The sequence below is a fragment of the Canis lupus genome, chromosome 20, assembly GCF_011100685.1.
Source record: "Canis lupus familiaris isolate Mischka breed German Shepherd chromosome 20, alternate assembly UU_Cfam_GSD_1.0, whole genome shotgun sequence".
In the NCBI taxonomy this organism is placed as follows: domain Eukaryota; kingdom Metazoa; phylum Chordata; class Mammalia; order Carnivora; family Canidae; genus Canis; species Canis lupus.
In genome coordinates, this window is record NC_049241.1 from 39,793,132 (window position 1) to 39,814,636 (window position 21,505).

The 21,505-nt window shown below is 55.8% G+C and overlaps 1 protein-coding gene across 3 annotated transcripts; it reads left to right on the forward strand.

The window, feature by feature from the left end:
• Positions 1-1,794: 1,794 nt before the first annotated feature.
• MST1R (macrophage stimulating 1 receptor) lies at positions 1,795-21,204 on the forward strand. Of its 3 annotated transcripts, XM_038566401.1 has the most exons (21): positions 1,795-3,344; positions 6,264-6,452; positions 6,532-6,660; positions 6,837-7,007; positions 7,549-7,709; positions 8,271-8,436; positions 8,550-8,686; positions 9,108-9,269; positions 9,365-9,458; positions 9,626-9,835; positions 9,938-10,084; positions 10,164-10,326; positions 10,482-10,583; positions 10,659-10,886; positions 11,247-11,327; positions 11,479-11,672; positions 11,776-11,885; positions 12,138-12,303; positions 12,693-12,829; positions 16,093-16,164; positions 20,940-21,204. In XM_038566401.1, exons 1-21 carry the CDS (start codon positions 2,103-2,105, stop codon positions 20,983-20,985), a joined length of 4,107 nt encoding a protein of 1,368 aa, XP_038422329.1. In that variant the 5' UTR covers positions 1,795-2,102; the 3' UTR covers positions 20,986-21,204. The 3 variants fall into 3 exon arrangements, with proteins under 3 accessions (XP_038422329.1, XP_038422326.1, XP_038422328.1); XM_038566398.1 differs by lacking the exons at positions 16,093-16,164; positions 20,940-21,204 and adding an exon at positions 14,770-15,348 and having other exon boundaries at positions 1,801-3,344; XM_038566400.1 differs by lacking the exons at positions 16,093-16,164; positions 20,940-21,204 and adding an exon at positions 14,770-15,348 and having other exon boundaries at positions 1,802-3,344; positions 11,479-11,660.
• Positions 21,205-21,505: the final 301 nt, after the last annotated feature.

Sequence of the window (21,505 nt, forward strand, 5' to 3'; positions counted from 1 at the left end):
CCAGGACCCTGGGATCACGATCTGAGCCGAATCAATCGCTCAATCACTGAGCCACCAAGTGCCCTGCATGACTATCTTTAGACAAGTTGACTGTGGAACACAGGAACTGTGCCATGATTTTTTTGTGGGTATTTATTCATTTCCGGGCCAATTCTGGTTAGAGAAGGGAGTGCCTTTTATGTTGCCTGAGGCTTGGAATCCTCCCAGCACTGGGTGTGGCTCCCCACTCCTGTTTCCTCTCTCCACCAGGTACTCACTGAGCTCCAGCCTCGAGGGGAGAAGGGAGTCCAGCACTAGGAATGGGGGAAGGGGGGAGTCAGGTATCCAGGGTCAACTGGCCGGGAGAGGGGTATAGCATAGGATCTGTGGGACCCACGAAATGGCTCTGGCATTTACAGGATCAGGAGGGCTTCCTGGAGGAAGTGCTATCTAAGCTTTAAGAGGAGGAAAGGAAAAATGGTGCTCCTGGAAGGAAGAACAAGGAGTATGGTCTTACAGGAGATACAGCTCTAAAAGTCAGGCTGAATGAATCCTGCTGGGCTGAAAGCTCCTCTCTCCCCCAACCTTCTTACCTTCCAAAACCCTAGGACCCACAGTTCACAGGTCTCTTGGACCCCAGCATAGGGCCACCTTATGAAGCTTCCCCTCCCTCCAGGGTCCAGGCCCACTTAGTTGAGGGGGCTGTCAGGCTGACGATGTCTCCCAGCCCCTCTCTAGTATCAGGGAGAACTAGTTATCAAGGAGCAGCTGCTGAAGTCCAGGTGTAAGAGGCAAGGTGGCCTCTCCTTCCTCCAATCCCATACACCTCACACACTGGAGAACTCTGGACAGCCACCTAGTTAGAACTACATCCTCGTTTCAGAGACAGAGGGACCGATGCCCAGCATAGCTTATAGAGCAGGTTAGAGGGCCCCTGTCAAAGCCCATGTTTCTCCCATATGAGCAGCAAAGAAGGCCAGCACTGTGTTTTGTTATCCCCTATCCTGCAACTTCTATCTACTGAGGCAGCAGTGGAAGTACCAGAGTTGAGGTCAGGCCTCCACATAACCTACCACTCTTGACTCTAATGTCCAGCCAGCAGAATAGGCCCCAACTCACAATCCCTACCTTGGGCAGGCAGGGTGCAATGTACCTTCCTCTGACACCATCCTGTCACTGACATCCCAGGGCAGGCCCATGGAAGGATGGCCCCTTCCCACAGAGTAGTACTCTTGGGGGGCCCCCCATGTCTCCCCTCTGGTCTTCCACACATTCTTGGCCTCTCAGGGGCCTCTAGGCCTTGTTTGGGAACCAGCGTCTGAGTATGTTGCTAGATACTGATGACAAGGGATGAAGTAAGCCAAGTGGTCTTCAAACCCTCACCGGTGCTGAGGCGGCCCCTGATCCTTCTTTTTTTTTTTTTTTTTTTAATTTTTTTAAAATTTATTTATGATAGTCACACAGAGAGAGTGAGAGAGAGAGAGGCAGAGACACAGGCAGAGGGAGAAGCAGGCTCCATGCACCGGGAGACTGTCGTGGGATTCGATCCCGGGTCTCCAGGATCGCGCCCTGGGCCAAAGGCAGGCGCTAAACCGCTGTGCCACCCAGGGATCCCTGATCCTTCTTAGTTTCAGCCTAATTGGTCATGGAGGGCAGGAAGGGACGGCTCAGGCCTCCTTGCCTCTTTCCAGGCCACTCCACGCACATTCACCCACATGCCATTGAGAAAAACGTGCCCAAGAGGTGTAGGTGACAGGCCTGCCGGGGCCTGGAGAGTTGGGTGGTAGACAGGCCCCACCCACAGCTCCACCCCCACGCCGTGGCCCCGCCAGCCCCGCCCCGCGCCCTCAGCAGCCTTGGCTCTAAGCTCCGGCTTGGAGCTGCAGCTGGGGCAGCAGGTGAGGTGGCCTCCCTCTTCCCTGGCGGGGTGTGAGTGTTCACCTGGTGCCGGGTGCTCAGACTCGAGGGGGGAGGACGTTGGGCATCACGGTAGCCCCGGGCGAGGCTCAGCTGCCCGAGGGCTCTCAGAAGCGGCGGCTCTGGATGAGGATCCCAGTCTAGACCTCGAGTCTGCTCCCAGCCAGGCCCGAACGGGGCCCCAGCGGGGCCTCAGCGGGGCCTAGATGGAGCTTCTCCCGCCGCCTTCCCAGCCTTCACTGTTGCTGTTGCTGCTGCTGCTGTTGCCGCCGCCGTCGCTGCTGGCCAGAGGGTCCTGGCGGTGCCCACGCACCCCCTATGCCGCCTTGCGCAATTTTGACGTGGAGTACCAGGTGCCGAGCTTCTCTGCCGGAGGTCCGGTACAGGCCGTAACGACCTACGAGGGCGGCGAGGACGGGAGTGCAGTGTTCGTAGCTATACGCAATCGCCTGTTTGTGCTGGGGCCTGGCCTGCAGCCAGTAGAGAGCCTGGTCACGGGCCCTGTTGGGGACTCCGGCTGCCAGACATGTGCGGCCTGTGGCCCGGGCCCCCACAGCCCACAGGGAGACACAGATGCACGGGTGCTGGTGCTGGAGCCGGCGCTTCCCGCGCTGGTCAGCTGCGGCTCTAGCCTGCACGGCCGCTGCTTCCTGCACGAACTTGAGCCGGGAGGCGCTGCCTTGCGCCTGGCACCTCCGCTCTGCCTCTTCTCCGCCCACCACAACCGACCCGACGAGTGCCCTGACTGTGTGGCCAGCCCCCTGGGCACCCTGGTGACCGTGGTGGAGCAGGGCCATGCCTCCTACTTCTACACGGCATCCTCGCTGGACGCGACGGTGGCCGCGAGCTTCAGCCCCCGCTCGGTGTCCATCCGGCGCCTCAAGGCCGATGCCTCCGGATTCGCACCCGGCTTTGCGGCGCTGTCGGTGCTGCCCGAGTACCTCACTTCCTACTCCATCGAGTACGTGTACACTTTCCGCGCCGGAGCCTTCGTCTACTTCCTGACCGTGCAGCGGCCCAGCGTGACAGCTGCCCCGGGCGCCTTGCACACGCGCCTGGCACGGCTCAGCGCTGCCGAGCCCGAGCTGGGCGACTACCGGGAGCTGATCCTCGACTGCCGTTTGGAGCCCAAACGCCGGCGCCGCGCAGCGCCCCAGGGAGGACAGTCCTACCCAGTGCTGAGAGCGGCCCACACGGCGCCCGTGGGCAGCCAGTTGGCCAAGGAGCTGAGCATCCCCCAGGGCCAGGAAGTGCTATTCGGAGTCTTCGCGACTAGGAGAGACAGCAGCCCCGGTGTGAATCCCAATTCTGTCGTCTGTGCCTTTCCCCTCGACCTCGTGGACACTCTCATTGAGCAGGGTGTGGAACGCTGTTGTGAGCCTCCTGTCTCCTCCGGCCTGCGGCGAGGCCTCGACTTCTTCCAGTTGCCTAGTTTTTGCCCCAACCCGGTGAGCAGAAAGAAGGGACCCTCACCTGTGAGCAGGTGGCTGAATCCAGTGAGAGGGTCTGGGATGAGAGGAGGAGGGGAGAAGAAGGAACCTCGACGCAGTTCCTTAGTCCTGGGGGCAGCGGGGTGGAGTGGCACAGGGGTGAGGGAATCAGCCAAGCACAGGCTACCTGGGAGGCTCACCTCCCAGCCAGGCTAGCCCCTGTTGCTTCTCCATTTCGTTCTTTCACCCTCTCAGGTACCACCGCCTCTGTTTTTTTTAGGTAGTTTCCCAGATTGTGTGAGAACCAGATTGCATCACCACTGTCTCTGGCAGGCACACTGCCAAACTCCAGATAGAAGGGTGGGATCTCCTCCTGCCTGCCCACCACATAGCCTTGGGGACATACACAGAGAAATACCCCCTCACACAGGCAGATGCTAACAGTTTCACACAGATGCAGCTGTTCACCAACACAGTTTCATTTTACCTTTGAATGCACTTGTTTTGCTCTGCTTTCTAAAGAGGGGGGTGCGGGAGTTGTCAAAGATTCCCCTACTCCCCCACCCTAATTCAGGGAGCCTCCTGGGTCTTGGAAGTTTGGGGGCTTGTCAGAGAGCCTGCATGGCTTGGGCTTCACTGACACCCTTCACTGTTCTTGATTGTTCTCTATGGGGTGACTGGGGGAGGACCTAGGACATGATGGGAAGGTGGCTTGGCACTAATAAACTCCAGGAGGCTCACTCCAGTCTTGTGCAAGCAACTATAAACATCTGGGGATGAGTAAAGGCTTAGGAGGGGATGGTTGGAATTGGTTCACCACAAAGGAGTCTCAGACTTTCTTCTACTATCTTTGAGGCCCTGCTCCAATTCCCCCTCTCACCCCAAGCAGGAGGTCTCCCAGCCCATGCTGAACTGGGGGCTCTTTCTAGCAGACCCTACCCAGGTTCTCTCCATCCATGGTGTCAAGGAGCTGGAGCAGAGACAAATAGGACATTCTTTAAAATGCTGAGCACAAAACCAAAACTGACCCTTTAGAGCCTAACAGTCCTACCATAGTTTATAAGAGATTAAACCAAGGCCATGGGGTGAACAGCATTAGATGAGTGGTCTTTCAGTGAGCTGACTCACAGTCTCTGCTCTCAGAGTCTGTGGTTGCCCTATGGCCCTGGCCCTTCTGGGATATTCTCCACTGACTTCTTTCTAGCTCTTATTGATGCCTCAGAGGTAGAAGAACTTATACACAGTGAAGAGTAGGGGATCTCCAGCCTCTCTCCTTCAGCTGAGTCCCTCTGGGTTGAGGAGACCTTAGGGGTGGAAAGACCTCGTCTGTGTCTACCCTCCTCTCCCCCTAGAGAGTCAGAATCTCTCCCTGACTTGGCTAGTGGTCGGTAGGTCAGAAGACATCCTGTGTGAGTTGGCAGTGCCAGGTTTTGGGAGGACTAATCTCAAAATGACCCCCAAGCTGGCCAGGCCCCTGGGAGGTGAGTGAACCAGCCTGTGCGCTGTTTGATGACTGGGCACGGAGCCTCCAGGGCAACACCCACTGTGTGCTGATTGTGGCTGTCCTCAGGTAGCCTGTGGGGCTCTGATCTGGCACCTGCCTTCCGTGGGTCCAGGTAGAGTTTAAGTTTGGAGCAGTCACCCTCCTCTGTGGAGCACTGGACTCTAGAGTCAGGTTTTCAGGAGCAATAGGCTCATAGCAAGCCTGGAAACCCAGAGCTAAGGCCCTGGAATCCAGGGGCCAGCGTACAGGGGTGTGGCCCCAACTGGGGTAGGGCCTCTTTTCCACCCCTCAGCCTCACCTGCCCCTGAGTCATGCTGAAAACACCTGGCTGGCTTCTGGCTAAGGCCAGGCCCCTTTTCCTGCCTCAAGTGAGGCCAAAGTCCCAGTTCCCACCCACACAGGCTACAGCCCCAGAGTGTGTGGAGCTTCTGGGCTCAGCTCTGCACCCCAGGGCTCCTGATCAGCACTGAGGTCCAAGCACTAAGTTAAGCATACTTGGTTTGATGGGAACCTCAGGACTAGCAAGGGAAGGTCCCAAGCAGCAAGAGCTACTGAGCCCTGCCTGTGCTTTGCACTCAGTTCCAATACTTTGCATTCTTTTTTTTTTTTTTTTTTTTTTTTCCCAATACTTTGCATTCTTATCCTGATCTGATTCCCCAGAAGCTTCCATAGTCCTGTCTTGGGGCTTTGAGTGCACCCGCCAAACACCTTCCTGTTAAGATCAGGGGAGCGGTGTCTTCCCCTTAAGTCCCCCTTAAATCCAGGGGGTCTAGCCTTCAGGCCTTGGTTTTTCTCTTTTGTTCCCTGAAGGGGATACAGGTAGCAGGTGGCGAGGGCGGGGGTGGGGATGTGGAGAAAAATCTTTGGAGTCTCAGGAAGAAGGACCTGTTACCAGTCCCATGCTGGCCAATTAACTTTGGAGTTTACTTTATGCTAGAGAGGAAACGGAAGCCCCAAAGGGGCACAGGGTTTGCTGAAGTTCAGGGCATAACCGGCAGAGAGCACAAGAAGACTCTGGTCAAGAGCTCAGATTTCTTACTTGGCTCCTCTCCTGAGAGGCTATAAGGCCTTGGACAAGTGACAAAATGCTCTCTGAGCCCATTTCCTTAACTGCAAAACAGGGATGGTGAGAGCACCCACTTTACAGGGCAGTTGTGAGGACAGAATGGGGTTGGGTCTCTGAGAGTCTAAGTCATTATCAGAATGGACATGGCGGGTCAGAGCAAGGCATGGAAGGCAGTCTTCCAGCCTGGACCTTCCTTCTTGGCCTTATTGCCTCTGAGAGACCCGTAGGTGGAAGAGGGCAAGTGGCAGATCTGGGGCCTAGCTAAGCCAGGTAAGGGATGGGGGTTTGGGCTTCTGTGGTCACTGACAGAAGTCCCAGGGGCCAGTGTGTGGTGATGAGCCCTGACTCCTTCCCTGATCCTCCCCAGCCTGGCCTGGAGGCCCCCAGCCTCAACACCAGCTGCCGTCACTTCCCTCTACTGGTCACTGGCAGCCTATCACGTGTGGACCTCTTCAATGGATTGTTAGGACCAGTGCAAGTCACTGCCCTGCACGTGACACGCCTCAACAATGTCACAGTGGCCCACATGGGCACAGCTGATGGGCGCATCCTGCAGGTAGGACTCCTGTCTCCATGTCTCCTTGTCCCTGGGTCTCCATCCCCATTTCCATTTTGCTCACACTAACCTGTCCCAGGTGGAGCTGGTCAGATCTCTCAACTACTTGCTGTTTGTGTCCAACTTCTCACTGGGCAACAATGGGCAGCCCACACAACGAGATGTTAGTCGCCTTGGAGACCACCTGTTCTTTGCTTCCGGGGATCAGGTAAGGTGGGACTGGGGTCAGGCCTGGGGCCAGGGCTGTGGGAGCCTAGCCCCTCCATCCAATCCTGGGAAGCACTGATACACAGGTCTCACCACCCTGATCGACAATAACCAGGGTGTCTGTGGGGCCTAGTTCCCTCTCCAACCACCCCTGAACCACCTGTCTGCCACTGCAAGGTCTTCCAGGTACCTATCCAGGGCCCTGGCTGCCACCACTTCCTCACCTGTGGGAGTTGTCTGCGGGCACAGCGTTTCATGGGCTGTGGCTGGTGTGGGGGCATGTGTGGCCGGCAGAAAGAGTGTCCTGGCTCCTGGCAACAGGATCATTGCCCACCTAAGCTTACTGAGGTAACACTTGCTTGGCAGGACACAGGTAAGGGTGGGACAAGCTGGGCCTGGGGTGGGGTCAGCAGGTATTCTTCTTCTTCTTCTTTTTTTTTTTAATACTATTTCTTTTTGTTTCTTTCTTTTTTTTAAGACATTTATTTGAGAGAGAAAATGAGTGGGGGAGGGACAGAGGGAAAGAATCTTAAAGAGATTCCCCGCTAAGGGTGGAGCCCAACATGGGGTTCCATCTTACAACCTGAGATCCTGACCTGAGCTGAAATCAAAAGTCCGATGCTTAACCAACTGAACTACCCAGGTGCGGGGTCAGCACGTTTTGACCATGATCCTTAGGCCTGGAATGTTCTCAGTATCAACAAGAAAGGTATTCTTGGCAGAGAGGATGGCACATGGAAAGACTTGGAGGCAGAAAAGTGCCCGAGCGAGGACTAGCCAGTGATCTAGGAGACTAGAGGGAGGGCAGGCAAGGGGCACAGCAGAAAACTCTGGGAAAAGCTGAGAGCCCTGACCCACACAGGGACTCAGGTTCTCTTCCCCTCTTCAGTTCTACCCTCAGAGTGGACCCCTAAGGGGCAGCACAAGGTTGACCCTGTGTGGCTCCAACTTCCACCTGCGTCCTGCTGATCTGGTGCATGAGGGCACACATCATGTCACCGTGGGCCAAAGTCCCTGCCGACTGCTGCCCAAGGACAGTTCAAACCTCAGGTATAACCTAGTCTCTGCCCTTCCTATCCTTGACAGGGATGACCAAACAGCCCTTGCCCTGTGAGACCCTGTCTTCTCCTCCCTGGGGACAAGGAGATATGAGGCGAGCTGAAGTGGCTCTGGCTGCTTGATGTTTGACTGCTTGATGTTTGAGGAGACATCTCTGTCCCTTCCTTTTTTTTTTAAATATTTTATTTATTTATTCATGAGAGAGAGAGAGAGAGGCAGAGGGAGAAGCAGGTTCCATGCAGGGAGCCTGATGTGGGACTCAATCTCAGGTCTCCAGGATCACATCCTGGGCTGAAGGCGGCGCTAAACGGCTGAGCCCCCCCGGGCAGCCCTCTCTGTCCCTTCCTGAGCCTGCATATGCCTTACCTATCTGTTGAGTCATGAAACTGGGCAAGGCTAGTAGGCCCTGCCTCACCAGATCCTGCCTACCCTGGAGGAAGGGATGAGTGAAGAGATGCCATTTTAGGCTCAGAGGAGACCTGTGATATGTGGTGGGCAGGTAGCCAAGCCTGTGTGACCCCTGGCTGACCTTGGCTTCCCCTGGTATTCTAGCCCAGTGCCCCAGAAAGACTTTGTAGAGGAGCTTGAGTGTGAGCTACAGCCCTCGGGAAAGCAGCCAGCAGGGCCCGCCAATGTCAGCCTCACTGTGACCAACGTGCCTCCAGGCAAGCACTTCCGGGTAGATGGCACCTCCATGCTGCAAGGCTTCTCTTTCATGGTGAGGCTACCTTGCCTTGTCTGTGCCCTTGGTCAACTGGGCAATATGGGTGGGGAAAGACTTAGAGTGGAAGGCCTCTTATGCCAACCTAAGCCACCTCCATACCCTCTTAGGAGCCGGTGCTGACAGCAGTAAAACCCCACTTTGGCCCACGGGCAGGGGGTACCCGCCTCACCCTTGAAGGCAAGGGCCTGTCCTTAGGCACCAGTCAGACTGTGCTGGTCAATGGGACTGAGTGCCCACTGAAACAGTAAGTGACAACAGGCAAGGGGATGGGAGACTACAGGACCCTCTCCAGGTGGGAGTTGGATCCTGCCAGGGCAGAGAGAGGAGAGCTGGCACATGGTCAGTATAGGGAGTGGGTCCAGGAAGAAGGATCTGTTGCCCGCCCTGGTGGGCAGCCCAGAGCTGGTTTAGGGATGGTGAGAGAGCCCATCACAGAGTTTATTAGCTCCAACCAAGGCCCTGGGGAACCTATTCCTGCCCTGCCTTCTTGGAAGACTTAATGGCTCTATCTTCAAACAGACCCATTGAGTATGGGCAGATTGGGGAGATAACCAACAGAGGAACTGGGAGGGATTGGCAGACCCTTGGAAAAGATAGATCTGGCCATCACACGGAGGGTGATCCTGAGCCCAATCCCCCTCTCCACCTCCCACTCTGGTCTGCAGGGTCAGCGAGCAGCAGCTTTTATGTACCACGCCCCCTGGGGCTGCTACGGCCATCGTTCCCATCCACCTGCAGGTAGGGGGTGCTGTGGTGCCTGGCTCCTGGAACTTTCACTACCGGGAAGACCCCATTGTGCTGGGCATCAGCCCCAACTGTGGCTATATGTAAGTGCCGCCTCCTTGTCCACTCTGGTCTCCTAGGAATGAGGGAACCAGCTTGAGAGAGCACCCTAAGCCCACCACACTGCTCTCCTCCACAGTGGCTCCCATGTCACCATCCATGGCCAGCATCTGACTTCAGCATGGCACCTAGTGCTGTCATTCCATGATGGACTTAGGGTAGTGGAAAACAGGGTGAGCTGGCACTGGCAGCTGCCAAGTGGGCATTAGCGGGGCGGGGGGAAAGACTGGATCAGTCCCCTGAGTTCCAGTTCGACCCCATGCAGGGCTGAGGAGGGGAGGGGTGAGGAGGTGGCTATAGGTGGAATGCCTGGCTAACCACTCTACATGGGCCCTGGCAGTGTAAGGGGCTGTCCCCGGAGCAGCACCAGTGCCGCCTGCCTGATTATGTGGTCCGAAGCCCCCAGAGGTGGGTGATAGGGAACCTGAGTGCCTGGGGGGATGGAGCTGCTGGCTTCACACTGCCTGGTTTTCGCTTCCTGCCCCCACCCCATCCACCCAGCACTGACCTAGCCCCGCTGAAGCCTGAGGAGCATGCCATTAAGTTTGAGGTAAGTATGGGGGATGGAGGGTAGGGACAGTGGAGGGTTAGGGCTGAAGCCTTGCCCAGAGGAGATGTGGGCACTGGCCAGTCCTTATGACTGTCTCTGCAGTATATTGGGCTGGGTGCTGTGGCTGATTGTATAGACATGAATGTGACCGTGGATGGTAAGGTCTGCCAGCATGAACTCCGGGGGGACGTGGTCATCTGCCCTCTGCCCCCCTCCCTGGAACTTGACAAGGAACCACTACCACTGCAGGTAGGCAGCTCAGCTGGCTCTCCATGGGAGACATGGGCCAGGGCTTGCAGGCTGGGCCTGAGTTGCTACCTGCCCCCAGGTCTGTGTGGATGATAAATGTCACATCCTGGGGAGGGTGGTACGGCCAAGCCGAGAGCGGGTCCCACAGAGGCTACTCCTTGGTGTCCTGCTGGCCCTGCTCGTGCTTGTAGCTGTGCTGGCCACTGTGCTGATCTTCAACTACCGGCGGAGGAGACAGCTAGGTGAGCTCTCATCACCTATACCCCCAAACTCAGCCTATACCCCCAAACCATGACATCTCCAAGTCCCTATATCTTCCTTCTGCCCTGGCCTTGGAGGTCTGCCCACACCTCTAGGAGCTTGGAGAGGCTGACCATCAAGGGCTGTCTTTCCACAGTCCTCTCTCTAAACTCAAATGACCTGGCATCCTTGGGCCAGACGACTGGAGCTGTGCCCTTGCCTGTGCTCTGCTCAGGCTCTGACTACAGAAGTGGCCAAGGTAAGGCGGGGGAAGTGCTGAAAGCTGGAGCCACACACTCTGCTCCATAGACCCCTCACTCCCTCTCTTCCATAGCCACCCCTGCCGCCGCCGATGGTCTGCATGATCTGGATGGTCTGGATTCTACTACTTGGGGCCACAAAGCGTCCTCCTCAGACAGTGGGGATGGGTCCTGTGTCCCACTGCTGCGGACAGCGTCCATCCAGCTTGGGGACTTGGACTCTGCACTCCTGGCCGAGGTCAAGGATGTGCTGATCCCCCACGAGCAGGTGGTCACCCACAGTGACCGAGTCATTGGCAAAGGTGTGGGGGCCAAGGCAGGTGGAACTGGGGCACAGATGGAGTTCTGAGATGGCGTGGGCTCAAGGGACATTTGGGCAGGACTCTGCTCTGGCCTTCTCACCAACCTTTGTGATCTTGGGAATACCACATAACCTCTCTGAGCCTCCATTTGCTCATCTGTGGAATAGGAATTCATCTGTCTTCAGTGGACTCTGCTACAGATTAAGTGGGCATGGGAGGGTGCAGGCTCTATCACCAGGTGGCTGATGTTTGTTTTTAATATCAGATTGGCCAGGTGGTGCTCTGGGGTTTGCTTGCCAGTGAGAGGGTGTGGCGTGCACCCTGGGCATTGGGGGTCCCTTACCATTTCCCCTTCACCAGGCCACTTTGGAGTTGTCTATCATGGAGAATACATAGACGAGGACCAGAATCGAATCCACTGTGCTGTAAAGTCACTGAGTCGTAAGTGGGGAAGAGGCCAGGAGGTTCCCCGTCTGTGCTGTGCTACAGCCTTGCTGAGTGACCTCAAGCAGGAGAACTTTCTCCTTTATTTCCCCATCTGAGCCTTGCAGAGGGTCTCCCTGGTCTGAGCCTGACTCAACCCATTCTGCAGGCATTACAGAGGTGCAGGAGGCAGAGGCCTTCCTGCGCGAGGGGTTGCTCATGCGTGGTCTGCACCACCCAAACGTACTGGCTCTCATCGGTATCGTGCTGCCACCTGAAGGCCTGCCCCGTGTGCTGCTGCCCTATATGCGCCATGGAGACCTGCTTCGGTTCATCCGCTCACCCCAGCGGGTCGGTGCTCAGGTGGCTCTGGGGCAGGGTGGGGTGGGGGGACATCAGGAGACTTGGGCAACAGTTGGGGATGCATTGCTATGCCCTTGCTTACCAAGCCCCCTGTGGCCCCCAGAATCCCACGGTGAAGGACCTCATCAGCTTCGGCCTTCAGGTAGCCCGTGGCATGGAGTACTTGGCAGAGCAGAAGTTTGTGCACAGGGACCTGGCTGCTCGGAACTGCATGTGAGGGGCCAGAGCATTTGTGGTGAAGCAAGGGGGCAGGGCACCAGGGTGTGCTACTGCATAAGGACACCTCAGGGCAGGGCCCACACTCTGGCCCTTGTTGTGCCATCCTGGGCATGTCCTCACTTTTCTGGCCCTCAGATTCCCTGTCTGGCCAGATTGTGGCTCTGAAGCCCTATGACATCTGGAACTAATGGGTTCATGGCCTGGTGGGGGCCAGTCCTGAGTGTGATTCCTTCCCCGCCCCCCCAGGCTGGACGAATCATTCACAGTTAAGGTGGCTGACTTTGGCCTGGCTCGTGATATCCTGGACAAGGAATACTACAGTGTTCGACAGCACCGCCACGCTCGCCTCCCTGTCAAATGGATGGCACTGGAGAGCCTGCAGACCTACAGATTCACCACCAAGTCTGACGTGGTGAGGCCCCACCTGCCCCAGAGGCCACATGGCCTGGTGTCCCAGGAGAGCACTTGGCTTTGCCCATTCAGCTCTAGCTGATGATCTGAGTCCAGGGAATCCCCAAACTGAGTGGCATCCACAGCCCATTTGCCTGCCTCTGGAGCAGGTCTGAAATGGACTCCTCTTGCCAGGGCAAGAGGGGGCTGTGAGCTCATTGGCTCCTTGCAGATGATACAAGGCCTGCCCCGGCCCAACTCCACACAGGGTCCCAATGGTGAGAAGAGACTGAGGGAAAATGTGAGGTATTGAGGAAGGGGCTCTGATAGATTTCCAGCTAGAGGACCTTGGGGAGCCCTCCTGCCCCCAAATTTGAGGTAAAAGTTGAATCTCCTCTTCTCTTCCCACAGTGGTCGTTTGGTGTGTTGCTATGGGAGCTGCTGACACGGGGTGCCCCACCATATCCCCACATTGACCCTTTTGACCTCATTCAATTCCTGGCCCAGGGTCGGCGCCTGCCCCAGCCTGAATATTGTCCCAATTCTCTGTGAGTATGTGGAGGTGGTGGTGGGAGGGAGCCTGGGCCCCAGAGACAAGGAAGGAGCAGGAGACAGAGCTCTTGCCTGGCCCTCTGACCAGTCCTCTAGTTGACCTGGAAAGAGACCCTCTCTGGGCCTCAGTTTCCTGGTCTATGGACTGGTTCCACCCCCATTTGGGGCTGAGTGCTGGGAGGATATCATGGTTGCCATGGTAACAGTACTCCCCACTCAGAGTCTGGGTTGAGGCCAGTGATTTGATTTCTCAGCACTCCTCTCACCCCACCCCCGCCAAGGGGGCCTGTTTTCCATCTTTTCCATTCACTTAACCTCAAGGAAAGGTTCCATTAGCTCCCACACTAGCCCCCACCACATCTCCAGATCAACATTTTTCCCTACTGAATATAGTTTCAGATTCCCTGTTCCTAAGGCATGGTGGCAGCTATGTTCACCATGCCTGCCCAGTGGGCCTGTGTGAGGGTTCAGCTTCAGCAGCAGTACGTGTGCCTCAGCTGAGCCCAGGTCTTTGTGGTTAGAACAGGAAGAACCAGGTCACAGGTAAAGGTAGTTGATGACTTCTGTCTCAGGCTGTGCTCCAAAAGAGTATGAGTAACCTCCAGCCTTGCCTGCCTTGGGTTTAATCTTTATTATTCGTTTCACTAGTACATCTGCTTTGAAGTAAGGGAAATCATCTTTACTGCCCATCTGCCCCTGGGTCAGGTTCCCTGACAGAGACTTGGAGCTGGGGATATATGTACAGGGGGTTTATTGGTAGATTGGGGGCCAGGGTAGCAGGAGTGGGCTAGGGGAGAAGCTGGGCTGCTGTGGAGAGGCAGCAGAGGCTGTAGCCCATCCCATAGGGGCTACTTGATCTGGAATGGCTCCTCAGGGTTTGTTTGTTTTTTAAGATTTAGTTTATTTATTCATGAGAGACACAGAGAGACAGGCAGAGACATAGGCAGAGGGAGAAGCAGGCTCCCCATAGGGAGCCTGAGGCAGGGCTCAATCCCAGGGCCCCGGATCATGACCTGAGACAAAGACAGATGCTCAACCACTGAGCCACCCAGGTGCCCCAGCTCTTTGGAATTTTGCAAAATTTAGATCAAGGGGCCAGGTCCTTGTACTAGACATTAATAAGTCACTGGTCACAGTGAGAGCTTGGGGAAGGCAGCTATTTTTTGCCGAGACACTTCCTAAGAAGGCTTCAGGCAAGAGCTGGCAGCAGCCACTGGGGAATTAAGGGAGATCTGGGTAGACCACCACAGCATCCATTAGACCAGGCCAAATCTTTTCTCCTCTTGAGGCCTTAGTTTCCTCATCTGTAAAGTTGGGATGATGACAGTACCATCCTTAGAGAGTCTGACAATTGGGAGATAATTTTGTGTAGGGCACTTAGTATCATTTAAGGCTGGGATGGCATTTCCAAGATAAAGAGGCAGCCAAACCCAGAGAAGCACTGCTTGGGAATCACACGGCCACTTGCACCATCTCCTATGTCTGTGTCTAGGGACTTTTAATCCCCATTTCACCCAACACAGGCTTCCTTCCTAAAAGACAGAATATATCTGTGATAGCTCGGGAGGTGTGCCCTAAGCTAAGTGCTTCCCAGGCATCCTTCCACTGTCTGCCCAACAGCTCTGTGATCAGGGGAGAATCCAGAGACACAGAGAACTTAAAGAACTTGCCCAAGGTCCATCATTCAGGTCACAGGGTACAGGAGTTCAAGCTCAACCTTTGGGGCAATCGGACCTCTGCCAGGGTGGGGAGGCAGGACTGGGATAGCAGTCGCAATGCTGAGAAGAGCTGTCCCTGACTGGGCAACACTCTGCTCTAGGCCCTGTCACCTGTCCTTGTCCCTGCATGGCCTGCCACAGGATTAACAGCAGGTGGGCAGCCTAGAATCTCTGACTGGGGGGTGCTCCCAGCCTCCGACATTCACCTCTTCTCACAGGTATATGGTGATGCAACGCTGCTGGGCTGTGGACCCCGCGGTGAGACCCACCTTCACGGCACTGGTGGAGGAAGTAGAGCACGTGGCGGCCAGGCTGCTTGGGGACCACTATGTGCAGCTGCCGGCAGCCTATGTAAACCTGGGCGCTGGTGCCTCGGAGGAGGCAAACAAGCCCCCAGAGCAGTTGCAGACCACACCTGTGCACAGGAACACGGGTCGACTCCGGCCTTTCTCAGAGCCATCACAGCCCACGTGACCTCAGCTGTGGGCAGGCCTCCAGGGATTGGACTGTCTAGCAGCCAGGGAGTTAATCCCAAACTGCCTCTGGGCCAGGCTAGGCCCCAGGGCAGCCCAGGCTGGCCTCTGTCCTGTCCCTCCCCCTGAACTTTCTGGGGCGACAGGAGGGAGCAGGGCCCCATGGCCCCTCACTCCACAGAGGGAACAGTGGGGTGATCCTCAATGTGATGAGTATTTATGAGGTACCTGGTGTGTGCCTGACCTGCTGGGCACAGGAGACTCAGCAGTGACCAGCACTGGCCCTTGAAATAGTAAATGAACACCCGAATATTCAAGTGCAAATCGTGGTCAATGCTATGAAAGAAAGGCTGCTGTGAGGGAATGGAGGGCAGCTTTAGAGAGAGAATAAAGGTGAGGGAAGCCTCCCTAGGAGGTGACATTTCTGCTAAGTCCCCATCAGGTGGGAACTGTGCCAGAAGCAGAGGGGGGAAGAGAGTTTTGGGCAAAGTGAGCAGCACATACAAAGACTCTGAGGCTTTGTAGGGTTAGCACAAAGGCTCTAGAGAATAGGAGGGTTAGGGTGAGGCCCTGATCCAGGTTACAGGGTCCTGGGGACTTCTTGATGGAACCAAGAAGGGTGGGTTGAGTACCCAGGCGTGCAGAGCCAGAATGGCTTCTCCCATCACCCAGCCTGCATCTGGCTCTCTCTAACCTGTTCCCAGGGATCCCTGCTCCACCTGCAGCTCCCTCTCACACTGCAGGGCATGGAGACCAGCTCCCCCCTCAACCATGCCCTTACCAAATCCTGCCAGAATTCCCCTTGCTGCCTTGAGAGAGATGAGCCAGCAGCAAGGCCTCAGCTCCACACTTTCAAGGCACCAGCTCCAAGATGTTGGACTGCCCAGGCTATTTATACCCGTCAAGGCCACTGCACAATAGCCACTAGATGGGCAGACTCCACTGGGGAGTGAGGGCAGTTTCCTCCATATTGCTCCTCCCCCACACCCTGGATCCTAAAGGGGGCAGCTGGGATGCCAGTGACTGGGTCTGGGGCCTGCATCGTGGTGGTTCCTCTCTCTTTTTCAGGACCCCTGTGGCTTCCATCCCTCCAGTCTGGGAGACCCCAGCTCACCCTAAGGGGAACAACCTCCCTCTCCTGTGAGTTCCCAGCTCCTTGCCCTGTTACACATGGACTCCTGGGTTTGGAGCAAGAGCTCTCTGGTAAATAGTGGGGTTTCCTTGGGACTGGAGCTGCCCAGCTGTTTTCTACCTACTGCTGCTTACTCTGTCCCCTCAGACCAAAGGAGGCCCTGCCATGGGGAGCCTAAGGACCCTAAGGACATGTGGGTAAACTTAAAAGGGGGATCTTCTGCTCAAGTACAGGGTTCTGAAGATCAGGGATCTATGATCTGGAGAGGTAGAGATGGACTCTGCCTATTTACTACTGTACCTCTGAGCCCCACTTAGGCATAGAGGCAGTTTTGTAGCCTTGCACACTCAGCTGGAGACCCCTGGTGTGCGTGTGTGTGTGTGTGTGTGTGTGTGTGTGTGTAGGGGGGAGTCAGTTGTGTCGCTGCTGAGGCTGGAAGAGAGATGGGTGGAATAGCCTAGAGTACCCCCTGAGCTGTAGTCCCCATACTAGTTAGAAAGGACTGTCTCCATCACTCCACCTTGTAGTCCTCCTGCCGTGACCTCATCCTGAGGATCTGAAGGCTGCCCAGAACTCCCCACCCTGGATAGGGAGTGAGGAGAAGGCCCAGGAACCTCTCTGAAGCTGGACTGAGGCTCTTTCCCCACTGAGCCTCTGGAGTTCATGGACCATAGCTTATCTGCTCATAAAACAGGGGGGTCTGTACTTGAGAGGGGAGCTTAGCAGGAGAGGGTTCTCAGAGAAGGGAGATAGAGGACAGCTTAGAGGGTGTCAGCTTTTCTGTGCAGCCAGCATATCAGGCTTTGGACATGTTTCTGAGTCAAGGGCCTTCAAATCCAGAGTTTTCCAGAGAGGGGCCGCAGTTAAGCAGGTGCTTGGGACTCTGGATCATAGCACAGCTGCACCTCCTCCTCCCAAAGCTGCAGCCCCCAAGCTCTGAGTTTCATCCTCAGAGCCATCTGAATAGTCACAAGTCCAGCTGGAATGTCAGGAACTGGATTTAAGACTTCAAATTGCTGACAGGGCCACAAGGGAGATGAGGAAGGGTAGGTTAGTTCTAGGCCCCCAGATGGGCTGGAGGAACTAGAAGGTTTCCTTCCAGTGAAGGCTGAGCTGCCTTTCCCTGGGGGAGGCCTGAGTAGTATCTCAGGCATGGTGGTGGCCAGTGCAAGGAGAAGATTGCTGGTGGCCATGGTGGGCCTAGGCCTGCCACTAGTTTCTGATGGGGTGAGCAGAGGCTTCTCCTGGGGCTTTGGGAGTCCAGTCTTCTACCATGAGCTATGGATGACAGCTACCAGCTCCCCTGCCTCATCTCCTTCTGTTGTAGTGCTGTGGGGCTGGGGGCAAGCAAGTACTAGTAAAGGTTGGAGGCAGGCCAGGATGGGAGCTGGGGCCAGGGAAGCTGCAGATGACTCACAGCCTCCTGACTGCCCATTGGTGTCACTGTTGTCTGGCACCTGGAGAGCACACATAGGTAGACCGACCTGCTTTGATGGGGGACCCTGAGTCTGGTCTGAGGTGCTCCTTATGTCTCAACCCCAGCCTTTCAGAGAATTTTCCCAAGGATCCCAAGGCCCTCTGGGGTCATACCCAAGGGCTCTAGATATTGCCCCATTCCAAACTTTGAGAACTTCTGGGACACTGGCCTTACTGGTCACTTCCTCAGTGTAGCCCATTAGGCCACAGGTCCACCTATGGCGCTACATCACAAATTAACTCCCTTTACCTGTAGGAGAGAGCTGGACACTCAGTGCCAGAATGAGGCAGGGGACATGGGTGCTGCTGGGAGTGACTGAGGCTCAGAGAGGCCCAGGCTGCATCTCACACTTTTTGCCTCTGCCTGGGGAGAAGCAGCCCCAGAAATCAGTAGCTGAGCACTGAGCCCCATCCACCAGGCCCTAGTGAAGAACACCTTTTACTCCATGCTGGGCTGGAAAACCCCCCTCTGTGAAAACACCAGGTACTGAGCATCTCTTCCCTCAGAGCCTCTGCTCTGCCATCACGAGGATCCAACCAGCCCAGAGGTGGAGCTACACCAGCCCAGAGGAGCAGGGATGACTCCAGGAAGGGCTCCAGCATTCTCCATCTGGTACAGAGGGGCTGGCTGAGCCTCATTTTCTCCTGCCACTCTTCTGGGGTTTGTTCCAGCCAGGGTTTCTAACCCAATGAGTGTAGATGTCAGAAGAGCCTGGACAGCTGTGACATTCACATCTGGCTGTGGTAGCTTCCTGAATGGGCTGGGTTCTTCACGTTTAAGGATGGCGACCTGGAGCCATGGCCTTCACACTTGGTCCTCCCCTGGTGGGAGTCCTTGGCCCAAAGATAAGCAGGAAATGCCCAGCAATTGGCAGAGCTTGCCTGACTCATCTCAGTCCATAGGTGTGGCACCTGGATCCCAGCCACCTCACACTGATATCCTCAGATACCCTTAGAAATAACTGTTTCTCCTGAACCCCGTAACACATCAGTCCATCCCAGATGGACTGCTCCAGGACCTAGAAGGGAGGGTAGCTCTGCTCCTGAGCCTTCCCACAGCCTCTTCCCCTGCATCTTGTTCTCTATTCCTTCGACATTCTGAGCATCTTCTGTCCCTGGTTCCAAGATACTCATGCTGAGCCTGGCAGGGATGGTCACACTGCCCAGATCATACTCCTCTTGTCGCTGAGAATCCCAGGACCATTCTGGGATTGTGCCCTACCATTGCTACTCATTCCCCTGCAATTTCTACTCCACCCATTGGGCAGCCTTGGCCTTGTCAGGGAAGCAGAAGCACTTGTGGCCCTGACAACCTGCCCTTGCTGGGGGCGGGGGGGGGGGCAGGGGGTGACAGGAAGTCCTGGTATTTGGCCCATACCTGTCCCCCTGCTGCTCAGTGGAAGCTCAGAGGTGAGGCCCATGGTGGTTTCTATTTTGAAATCAGGTGGTAGGAGCTGAGGGAAGTTGCCTAATCCTTGGGGCTCAGGAAGAGTAGATGCAGAGGGAACACCCGTGGCCCCACTGCCAGGGGCATCCTTCCCTTCTCTATTTGTTCCGTCTCACATTGGTTTAGTCGCCGCACGCTTGTGGTCAGTCTTGGACTGGGCACCCGGAATCTGGGAACATATCAGGAGAGGCAGGGGACTCAAAGCAACTGGCAGCCAAGATCACAGGATCATAGGATCTTCAATCAGCTTGGAAGCCAGTGCTCACTTTCTTATGTCACTAGCCCCACCTGTGCAGCCTGGACCATAGAGACCAAGAGGGGCCCCAAAGGAGTTGGCTTCACTCCCGGACCGGACCCCATGGTCAGGACAGCTTCAACCAGGCATCAGTCCTGCTGGCATGTTCTTCCAAGCTGGGAAGCCACTTCCAAAGGGGGAAAAGAATCCTTTGGGCAGCCCCGGTCGCCCTTGCCCACAGGTTCTGACCCAGCCATCTGTTCTCAAAGTTGTCCCCACTCTCCCCTGGGCCTGGGTTCTTCAAGTCCCCTGCAGGAGGGCAGATCTCACCTCCCCTCTGCAGATGTGGTTGGAGGTCTCTTCTCAATAGTCATGAAATGGTGCATGTTTCTGACAGCATTTCCTCTGCCCCACCTATGCTGGCTCCTGACTGGGGGGCTGCTTCCAGGGACTGTGAGGAGCTTGCCTCAGCCCTGAAGCCGTCAGGGTGTCTCTGCCACTGCCCTCCCTCCGGGCTGATGCGGCTGGCCATCTTTCACGCAGAGTTACGTAAGCTTGAGTCAATTGGAGCTCAGAGCAGTTCATTGTGGGCTATTTTTAAGCTGTAACACATCACAGCAGAGGGGTCACTGCACCACGGCTTGCAGGGAAGGTTGTTTAAACATCTGTTATTTAAATTTCCTATTCCTTAGAGCTCAAAAGCCACATCCTCCTGGCACTGTTGGATCTGCATTCCACATTCCAGATTAGGAGTAGATTATCACCCCTCATCCCATCAGGGGCTCCCCTAGGGCTGGAGTTCTCTCTGCACCCTGGTTGTCTTCCTTCGGGAGTCAGGGAGGGAGACTAGAGAGGAAGGGGAGTCAACTGCCTCTCAGAACGGGTGCACCCTGGCCAGGAAAGGCGGCAGGGAAGCAGGAAGTTAGTGCTCACAGGTCACTTGGATTCTCCCCCTCCCCGGGGAGGAGGGTCAGGAGAAGGAAACACAGAGCACTGTGGAGCAGTCTGTGGAGCCTGAAGACCAAGAGTGCTTCGGTTTAATACCCATTAATAATATTAATTAATACCCCAAGAAGGTTGGATCACAACATCCTTGTAGGTCTTTTCAGAAGCCCATATTTACCTGGGTTGCGCTACTAGCCGGAATGCCCTCCCTTCACAAAGCTAAATGCCACCCAGCTGTACCCTCTGGGGCAGGAGGGCTGGTGTATGAGCTCCTGGACAGTGGGCAGAAACCTCTGGGGAAACAGGCCTTGCTTTTCACTCCATTACCAAGTGGTTGCCTGTACTGGGAGCCCTTTAAGACTCCTTCTGTTCCTAGATTTTTGGAGATATCCAGAGTCTTCCTGGGCACAAGGAGGGGGAGACAGGTAGACCAGAAAAGTTCAGGGCCAAGAATTTGACAGAGCTGTTTCAAGAACACTAAGTGCCAAAGATACGGGTGCATTGGAAAATCAAGTCTGGGAGATTTGGCTAGTCCCAGAACCTTCCCTCTCCCCTTGATGCACTTCCTTCCCACCACACTCAAGGCATCCTAAGTGGGAGGGCCCCACCCTGATCCACAAGGAAGAATGGTTTCTCAGAGAGCCCCGACTCCATCTCCTGAAGCCTGACCCTCTCCACAGGGGCTGGGGCCTTTCCCCAAAGCCTGCTCAGAGGGGGCCCAAGTGAGCTGTGAGAGAAGGTGATGTCCGGACTGCCCTCATAGAGAAGACTTCTATAGCCCTGCCCTCAGACTGGGCTTCTTCCAGTTCTTTCTTGGCCTCTCCATCCCAAAGAGCCCTCAGCCTGGGGAATGGGCTCAGCCTCAGGGAGGGGCTCTCCAGTTTGCCATGGCAACATGTTGGCCCTCCTCACTTTCCAGAATCAGAAATAGAATTGGATGCCCTTCTTCGTGGTGAGAGACTGTTTAAAAACATGTAGGGGGGAGGGGTACAGTGGCAATGTCCCTGCCCAAACCCTGGGGGCTGGGCAGAGGGGTCTAACCTAGGAGCTTCTCTGGCTGCCCTGCTGCCCCTGCCCTTACCTGGATGAAGTATAGTCGGCTTTGGCCATCCAAGAATTCTGAGTACAAAGGACTCAGCCTGGTTTGGCAGGGTGTGTAGCTGGTCCCTATTCAGTGCTGCCAGGCTCTCGGGAGTGCACTGGCTTAGAAGTGCTGACAGGGGAAATGCCCCTTCCAGGCTTGAGC